Consider the following 10,184-nt stretch of genomic DNA (forward strand, 5'->3'; position numbering starts at 1 on the left):
ACTATAAAAACTACTCTAAAAAATAAATAAATATAAAAAATAAAATAGATTGGGATTTTAAATTTAGGATTAAACTGAAATTCAAACTGTTAATTTGTTTTTAAGCCCACTGAATCTGATTTAAACGTAGCTTTATTCCTCCCATATTACTTTTCCAACCATCCTATATACTTAACAATATGACAAATATCAAAACAATAAATAACTTATAAATTGATAAAGCATTTATTTCTGGCTAAAAAAAGATAAAGCATTAACAATAAGGTAAATCATTTGTTTTGGGGTCGGATTTGATATAATCCATGGGACAATAATTTCTATTACCAATCTACCAAATTAACAACCGCCAAATATGTGAATTTTATATGAATATTTGATTGAGGGAGTGTTTGGATAGAAACCAAACTATGGTTTCAAAAATATTTTTACAGTTTATAAAGTAAATATATATAAAAAAGTTTATCTCATTTTATAAAAAAATATTCCTTAAGTTATGTACATATCAGTTAGATATAATTTAAAAAAAAAAATACTAGAAATCCTTCGTGCTTCCCAGCAAGTCGCCGCCAACATCGGCGCTTTGGTTAGTGGCGCCGTTTATGTGTTCATGGGCCGCGCCCTCAAACTGGGAGCATAACTTCCACTTGCTGCTCCGATTCCGACTGTGAGAGCATTGCTTTCACTGTATTGTGGCAATGGCTAAGGGGGAGGACGCTGTCCGAAGGAAGAAGAACAAATCGATTCGCAAGAAGCTCCGAAAGCAGAATGACTCCTCCTCCGTTTCTGCCAAGGTGGCCGCCATCATCGCCGCCAAGAAGCGCCGCCTTTCCGGAAAACGCCGCATGTGCCAGGTACTCCCTAGATAGCAATATTGCTGCGTATTGTTAACTTCTGGGAGCAAGTTTGAGGAAATGGTAGCCTTTTTGTGGCACTTTGTTGTTTCAAGGAACCGTTGGTTGGTAGTCACACTCGGTGGAATTTTTGAATGAAACATTTGAGAAGACTTTATTCTTAGGATTCCATTATAACAAGACTATAAGTGAAAAACCGAAATTGAGGCTTAAAGCATTTCTTCTTTTCTTTCCATACTTCTGGATATTGTCATGTCTAGTGAAGCTGCTCTAGTAGAAGCCTTCTTTTTTGTATTGGTTGATATTTGCAGCTGATGAGTGATAGCTTGAGTATCAAAGTAAGGGGCTTTCGTGACAGATAAGAAAGAAAATTTCCTGTTGGTGTTCCACCGATGTTAGCTGTATAAATTATCTGTTACGCAGGGATATTAAGTTTATGGGTTTAGGGAAGCAAAAGGAGCATGTATTTTCTGGCACTCTGTGCAGTCTTTACTTGTTTATGGTGTCTTTGGTTGGAACAGAATGCTAGACTATTGAATAAGTAATTCCTTCTGCTACATCTTTGGGAAAGGATTATTTGATGGCATCTTTATGGGTCTTCCTGCAAATGGCTCTTTTCCGGGACGCCCCTTGTTGATCTTCAAAGGGATTAGAAGGCTCTTTTGAGTTAAAACCTGGTTTATTTTTTGTTGTATTAGCTTTTTGTTTTTGGAGGGTATTAATCGGACCTTATTTGATATGTCAATTACTATCCTCTCTTCTCATCGATAAATTATTTGTTTTTCCCGTTTGAAGAGAAAGTGGGAATGTGGGATTTAGTTGTCTTCTGATTTGTTCCCCTGGCATATAAAACTTTCCTGGTAAATTTTATTTGTATAATAATTCTTGGGAATGCAGCTGTAGAGGCTCATCAAGTTGAGCATAATCATACAATCTTCTTCTTCTTCTTGAAGAATGTGAGGAATGCCTTATGGTCCATATTATGAGTTATTGTTGTCGAGTTCTAGTTATATGACAAGTTCTCTTGTAAAATTATGTTAGGTTACTTCTTGGTATTGCAGGGGATGTGCTTTAGCCTGCCTACTCCAGATGATCCATTCAATGACCGACAAGGGAAACCAGAATTTAAAAAGAAGCGTTCTAAAAAGAAAACCCATTCCAACAAAGATGAGAGATGTGATGGTGGGAAGAGTGCTGCTGGAACGAAAGACATGCTTGGAGGTAATATTCCAAAAATTAACAAGTTAGGGGAAAATGAAGTCACAGATCTGAAACATGAATATAAAAAATCTGTCACAGCCACCCTGGGGCAGGAATGTATTAACGTGGAAAGAGCAAATATTGAGGTGATTAAGAAGGAGTGCCTTTGTGGTCCCCAGGGAAAAGAATGTGAAAACCCTGAGTCCCCTTCAAAATTTCTATTGTGGTGTTTAAGTTCAATTGAAAATGCACTGCGGCATGATGATGCTTGCACTGATCAAGAGGGAGACTCTTTGCTTTTTGACCCATGGGGATTGGAATTTTGGAAATGTTATTCTACTGGGAAAGATATAATGGAGACCGGTGGAAATTCTGCTACCACTGAACAAATTGCCTGGATGGTTTCTAGTGCTGCCGATACTATTGCAAGAAAGGAGAAAGAAGGCTTATCCTTTGGCAGTCCCTTTCTTCTATTTCTAGTGCCTTCCCAAGAAAAATCTGTTAAGGTTTGCAGATAATCTTTCATTGTCATATTTATATATTATTTCATACTATAAGTCGAAATTCTTCTTCTTGTTGCCCCCCCTGGGGTTTTAGGGTAAATTTCTTTCTTGTCTGTATTCCTGATGCTTCTAAGTTTCCTTGTTTAAGAGTTTATTATTGTGATGCAACATTCATGATGCCTTTTGCTGTTGTTTTTGCTGAGACAACATTAACAGAAGGGAAGAACTAACATTGCTTGTTACCATGGATTATTTCTTACCGTGTATTTGTTTGTTTCCTTGTAACTTCTATACTTCAATTTAAAAAATCTATGAACAGGTCCGCTCGGTCTGCAAGGCTTTGAAACCTCTTGGGATTCATACAGTGAGTATACATCCAGGTGCCTCCTTAGACCACCAGATTCAAGGGTAATGAGTGAATCTCTCTCTGTGTTTTTTTTTTTTTTTGGGGCTTTTGTAACATAATTCTGTAACATAACGATGCTTGTTATCAAAAGGCAGCACAATTGTGGGGGCACATACAATATTTGTTATCACTGTTTGGCAATGCATAGTCCATTTTGTTTTCAATTCAAATTTAATGTCAACGAGATTTTTTAATTATTCTGATATGTCTCTGGTCTAATAAGATCATTAAGTTTTTAAAATGATCTGAAGATGAAGATGGCATGTTTTTATCAAAAGAGCCATGGATATGATTTTCTCACCTTTTTTTCTTTTTTCTTTTTTGCATGGAAATGATAGACATCCTTGTTTTTTGAATTTTTCTTCTGCTCTTTTGCAGACTCACATGATTGCAGTGCATGTTTGAAATATTTTAATGTGTATTTGTGTATTTCTTCTTCTTCTTTTTTTTCCCAATAATGGAAGAAGAAAATTTTAGCACCAAAAGAAAGTTGTGGAGTGCGGGAGTTGATGATAAGATTCTTTCTATGATAAACTGCACTTTTCAAATGGAAGAATTGGGGACAAAATTAAACTAAGCAAAACTCTCAAACATCTCTTCCTATTTAAGAAAAACGTTGAAATAAACCATTGCCTGAGTGATATAACAAAGCAAAAAACCAAATTTCTGCAGAAGATGTGGGGGAAGAAAATTATTCAAAAAAATTCTGCAATTCTCTCCAAATTAGTGATAGGACTCTCCTATCAACACAGCACAGTTCAGAAAATGGCTAAAGACTAAAGAGTAGAGGTGCTAGTATTATAATGCAAAAGAGCTTTGTGGGTAAGTTCTTACAACTGCACAATCTGAAGTGAATATCTCCCTCTAACACAAAGATTCACCAACACTTCTCTGCAAAACACACCGTAGCCCCACTTTCAAGAGGCTGGCTCTCTCTGTCTAAATCTCCCCCTCCCCCTTTTTCTTTCATCCTCCCCCCTCCCTCTTCTCCCCAGTTTTTGTTTCCTGCTAAACTCTGCTGCCGAACCACTCCCTTCTCTTTTTCACAATGGTTCCGCTCTTTTACCCTTCTTTTCTCTTTTGTCTTTCAGTTCTGCCCTTAGCCTTTCTGTTTTATTGTCAGTTTCTCTTTCTTTTATCCCCTCTTTTTTGCCTTCTGCTTCTCCTTTCTTTCTCCTTTACGTCTTGGCTGCATGTTTGGGTCCATCACATAGACACCAAATAACAGCATAGATAGTACAATTCCTCCGGACCTTTCTCTCTTTGCTATTTCCATAGGTGGCATACAAGAAGTTCCCAACCTCCCTGAACCTATACATCATTCCCTTGAAATACCAAAAAGAGTCTGGACCAATTATCTGGCAGCTGAACAGTGAGGAATTTACTGCTCTAACACATAATGCGAATAGTAGAAGAGAGTGCTTTGTAGTTACAAGTTTACTATAAGTCATTTATATTTATATCCTTCAGCGCTGTATCCAAATGAACAACTTCATCTTTGAGCGAAGCCTTTTATTCCTGAATGAGTTTGACAAGGAGTAGCCTTTTGATCTGGGGAGTACTGAAAATCAGAATCAATAATTACTCTGATAGTTTCCTTAGCTTGAAAAATAGTTCAAAGAATATAGATATCAGAGGCAAAATGGCAATGGTCCTGCCCTCGAATCCCTTGAAATCAGCAAATTGGAATTCCAAAAGTAAACCGATCAATGACAAAATCCTAGGGAATGAAAAATAGAAGCTAAAATTGAAAGACAAAAGAATAAAGGTAAAGGAGAGCTATTAATAAAATGTGATTTTCTAAATGAAAATCATTTGGTCCCCGTTAGGGGCCAATTAAGAAAATTGGAAGCATATCCTATATCTAGGTAGGATAGTTTGAATACGTACACGCATAAACTTATCCTTGGCATCTTATTCAGCTTCTCACCATTTTTTGGGTGTTTTACAGTCTGAAATGCTGTGAGCCAGAGTTCCTTGTCTCCACTCCTGAAAGGCTTTTGCAACTTGTTTCTTTGAAGGCTATCAATATATCTAGTGTCTCTATGCTGGTAATAATTCTATTGATTTTGCTATACATGGAAGTTTTCCTTCTTTTATCCATTTATCTGCATGCTTATTTATTAGTACTAGTACTATTACTATCTTTTAAAAGAGGGTAACATGCGCTCTTCTCCCAAGGGATATGTTTAAATTACATGATCTTCCCTTATATTTAAAAATCTACTTGCTCCTGGATAGCAAAGGATGCGTTACAAGTACTGCTATTTTGATCAAAATATCTTTGTATCCATTACTTATAACAACTATTTTGTGATAGAGACTTTTGTGTACTGTTCCTTTCCTTTTTAGCAATGTATATCATGTCTTTGTATTTATTAGTCAATGGTTTTTAATTCCATAAAATCACCTTTTTTCACCCCCCCCCAAAAAAAAATTGTGTATAATTTCATTAACCCTTGTTGTGATATTGTATAGGTTGTTGATCAGTTGAACTCTTTCTTTAGCGATGGCCACATTGATGCTATAAAATCAATCAAGGATTCTATTTCTGGCGCTCCCCGACTTGTAGTTTTCAACAACTGTACCCATTATTCATCTATCCCAACCATTCAAAATCTTTTGGCAGGATCCATTTGTAGACTATCTCTTAATGGTTCAGTTACAAGTCAAAGTTCTTGCATTGTCCAGACTGCAAAAACGTGTGCATCTGAAGAAGAAAGGCTTCAGGAGGTATATATTTTGGTATACTAAGCTTGGTTTCTTTCTTATGTATTTAATTAATTAAATTATGGCTATTGGCATTAGCACTAGGCTATACTGGTACTGTCTTAGCTTCAAATTTTGTTTTCCTTTAATTTAGTAAGCAATTGCTTTCCTCTTATATTGTTTCATTAATTTTAGTCCTTAAGTAGCCTGTTAATACAAGATTCAAGTTTAGCAGCAAGGACTAGTGCTTCAAAGAAAAGCAGCAACAGCTGCCAATCCTCCACTCCATTGATATGTTGTTTCTTCGGTAATCCTTCTTTGTTGGTAGGAAAGTAGACCCGCAAGTCCCTTACTGTCCAAGGTAGATAGAATGTGAGAAATTTGTCAGATGTTTGTTCCTGTGCATCTTTGTTGGAGAAGAGTTATCCCTTTCGGTTTCCGCTAGTAATTTGCTTAGGGGTGCCACATACATGCTTGTAAGGGGGTGGGAAAGATCCGCAGAGCAAATAAATGATTGGTTTGTGAATCACACCTGTGGAGGAATCCTTGTTCTCCACTTGTCTTGTTCTTCTTCTTATCAATGGATTCATTTTCAATTGAAAGAAAAGTTCAACCAAATATGTGTTGATTGTAGATTCTCTGTTAGGTTTCAGGTTATCTTTTAGATTCATTTTCAAAGGGGATTTTGGTCTTGGTATGTGTCGGGCTTTTATGGATATCTACCAAACCAATATCTGGTGTTCACTTGTACTGGGGCTTTGCATGGGTTTTATATACCAAGCCAATATCCTAGGAGTACTTTCAGTGTTATATCCTTGTTTGAATTTTTCCAAGTAACTTAAAATTCTTGTTATCAAATCCCAAACCCATTTTGGTCTCCATAAATCTACATTTTACTACCTCTAGTCCTAAATATAAGATCTGGCTACAAACTAGATCTTATTTAATATATCTTTTAAACCGCTAAATGGTTAAATTATTCTCCTATCAATGAAGTTAGTTTGTCTTGGTCTGGTTTGGGCTTAATTGTTGCCTTTGTTGAGATTTTAACTTTTTATCTAGTAGTAACCTTCCCATGTTTTACAAACCCTTTATCATTCTTAAGATGCACAGGCATGTTTTGCTCCTTTTTCTTGCTAGCTGCAACTCTGAAAAATGCGGGCACGTAATTGTTCACATTTTTAGTTGCATGCATTGCATAACCCTGTGAATCTTCTAACTTTTGCAGAGCATCCAAGCCTTGGGTCAGTGTTGGAGTGGCCAGACGTTTAAATCATATGTGTTATATATCGTAAGAAAAATTGTGAAGTCCCAAAAATTGGTGGCTGCACTCAAATCCAGAAGCTCTTCCCTTACAGTTGGGTCTGATTCACAAATATATAATGATAGGTAAATTAGGAGGCGTTTCTTTATGTATTTTAATTTCAAATTGATATGTATTATCTTGAAAAGATTAGTTATTGCACGGGGGGAAACAAAAGGAAACCTAGCCTACCAACACAGTAGTAGTTTATTAACTTCTAGCCTGATCTGTGAATCTTATACGTAAATGATGATCTAGATTTATCAATGGCCAGCTGTTACTGTAGTCATCATTAGCAGTGTCGATTTGCTGAGGCTGGATCCGCCACAGACAGATTGCTAAATCATGTGATTATTAAAGCGGAGCGATCTTTATACTATAAAAGAAAAATGGATAGCATTCACAAGGATGTTGAGGTCTCCGAGATAGTTATACCAAAGTCATTTTTTTAGTGCATGACTGTTGGAATAGTCTCATTTTCATTATGTTATCAGTTGTTATCCTTTTGAAGCTACGCCATAACTCAAGTGTTTCTTTGTTCCTTGTTCTATGTAATATTGTACAGTGTGGATTCAGAGAGCAGAACGAAACCAGCGGTGGCCTTGATAGATTTTGAGCATATCTCCACTGCAGATATAGGGAAGTATGATATAGTGATTCTACCCAGTTTTGTACCCTCTATTGAACGTTATACGCATATTTTAACAAGGATGGCCCGCCACAGTGTCCATGGTGTCCTGCACAGTTTCCTGACTAAGGGAGACACAAAACACGTCGGACCACTGATTGAAATTCTAGAGCAGTGTGGGCAGGAAGTGCCCGAGGCATTGAGAAACTTGCATGTTACCCCACACATGATGGAAGAGTGAATCTGAATCTTCTTTGATTATCATTGTTAGATTCTTTCCAGCTCTGCGAGACTAATTGCCAGCACAAAACCAATTCATTTTCCAGCTGGAACTACCGCCGGGAAGCTTCAGAAGCACACTGTAATGTTGAATTCATACTATGCATGCCCATTGGTGATATAGGAAATTATGAACAGAAAGGACTTGCAAAATTATGGGTTGTGCATATAGCTGTGGAAGACTATGTATTTGCTGTGTTAAGATAACTGAATAATAATTTTTTGGGGAAGAATACATAACTCTTCATCAAGTTTCACTGCGTAGGTTTGGCACCAGCGCAGCTTTACAGGTAACTCGTTTTACTGGATGACTCCAGTAGCATCTTCGGGCAATAGAGCTGTGCCGCACTATGCATTTGATGTTTTTATACATTTTTTTAATCTAAACTGTGTGAGCCCCATGCTTCGCAAAGAGTAAATTAACAAAATGAGAGACATTTTATGCGTTTATACTACTGCCTCTTTTAATATCCCATTTATCATAATCATATATGCAATAGGAAAAAAAAAGTGATTTTAAAAATAGATTTTGAAAGAATAGATTTTATGAAAAAATGATTTTAATAAAATTAGTGTTTGGATAGTTATTATCAGAAATATTTTTTTAAAGTACAAATTACTAAAAAGTACATAAGTTAATATAATAATTACATAGAAGATAAATTTTAATTTATGTTATCATTTGAAGTAATAAATTTGCTAATAACTTTTTTGTCAATATAATAAATGAAATATAAAAATATAAAAAATTAATTAATTGTTAGCATGTGTATATATATTTATAAAATATAAACATTTAAAATGTTTTTTGAAAAAAGATGAATATTTTTTTTGTCAACAGAAAATATTACTCCTCCGGTCCTAATTATAAGACCCAATTGACTTATTTGAGGAGATTAAGGAAGTAAGTAAGTTGGTTATTTATAATAAATAAGTGTTGTCATTCCTAAAATATCCTTGCTAATTAAGTATATTGGCTAAAACTATCATTATTAGAATGATTATCTTGGAAAAAATGCATAAATATAAGAAACAAAATGGATTGGGGTCTTATAATTAGGACCAAATAAAAAGTCAAATGGGGTCTTATAATAAGGATCGGAGGAGTATTTTATTTTAAATTATAGATATGAAATGTCGTGATATTTTTTTTACAAAATTAAATAAACACAAATTAAAAAAATTTATTAATAATAATTGTCACCAGAATGTAAGATTAACATTAATAAAAAGAATTAAAAAAAGAAGTGTCATAATAATTGAGAGGTTGCATCAATATACAGCATTTGTAATAGTTTTTTGACTATATATTACAATGTATAATAAAAGAAAATTAAAAATTATCACACAAAGAAAGATATTAAAAAGACTTGACTATTATCTTTGTGTATAATTAACAAGTTTATCTCTCATGGAGTTATGAACTCGGGCCACATAAGATGAAGATTGTATTGATGAATGTACATATGAAAATCCAACTCTATCATCAACATCTTCTTGTGCATAAGTACCTTCTTCATAGTTAATGAATTTAGGATCAGTAATAGATGTTGTTCTAACGAAATTAGGTATAGCCATCATCGCACAAACGATTTTAACTTGTATTTGATAACATGTTATGTTTTGTATGATTGCAAACTTACTCTTTCAAAGTCTAAAAGCTCTTTCAATTGTACTTCTTAAACTTGAATGGAAATAATTGAAGACCTCATTTTCATTTTCAAGTGTAGATGTTCTTCAAAAATTAGGCATATGGTAATGCTCTTGTCTACATGAGCTGAGGTATCCATTTGGTGTCGGATAGCCAGCATCCACTAAATAATATTTACCTATATCAAATACGTGATTGCTGTCAACAATGCTTGTGTTTCTAAGCTAAATATAAATAAAATGTAACAAATTAAAAAATACCTTTAGGTGGATGGGGAAAGTTTATCGAAGGAGTTGTGAGGACACGATCAAATATACAAGACAAGTCAACAGCATCCCAATAAAACATTATGGAAATGTCTGCTAATTGCTCCCCTGAATACTGAAATCTTTCTTGTTGCATTCTACTACTAAACACATGGCTAATGGCAGTTAGAAACATTGCAACCGATTCATGTATTCCTATATTTCTAGTTTCCCTTAGACCATGTTATTGCAATTCTATGTAAAGACTTAAGAACACATCTCTTTCCATCCTAAACATATTATAACAACGAGTGTGATTGCCCTCTAAAATGTCCCTTACCTATGCCCTACCAGTATAAACAATTGTATGTCGAGGCTCTTTACACAAATATAAAGTAGCGTATCCCCG

General features: G+C 35.0%; 1 protein-coding gene across 1 annotated transcript; it reads left to right on the plus strand.

The window, feature by feature from the left end:
- Window positions 1-579: 579 nt before the first annotated feature.
- LOC114750924 (probable ATP-dependent RNA helicase ddx5) lies at window positions 580-8,173 on the plus strand. Its single transcript, XM_028939567.1, has 7 exons — window positions 580-851; window positions 1,913-2,557; window positions 2,874-2,962; window positions 4,912-5,011; window positions 5,439-5,693; window positions 6,898-7,058; window positions 7,538-8,173. Exons 1-7 carry the CDS (start codon window positions 696-698, stop codon window positions 7,839-7,841), a joined length of 1,710 nt encoding a protein of 569 aa, XP_028795400.1. The 5' UTR covers window positions 580-695; the 3' UTR covers window positions 7,842-8,173.
- The last annotated feature ends 2,011 nt before the right edge of the window (window positions 8,174-10,184 follow it).

Source organism: Neltuma alba, unplaced genomic scaffold (genome assembly GCF_004799145.2).
Source record: "Neltuma alba isolate B1F8T4 unplaced genomic scaffold, ASM479914v2 tig00006692_pilon, whole genome shotgun sequence".
Lineage (NCBI taxonomy): Eukaryota > Viridiplantae > Streptophyta > Magnoliopsida > Fabales > Fabaceae > Neltuma > Neltuma alba.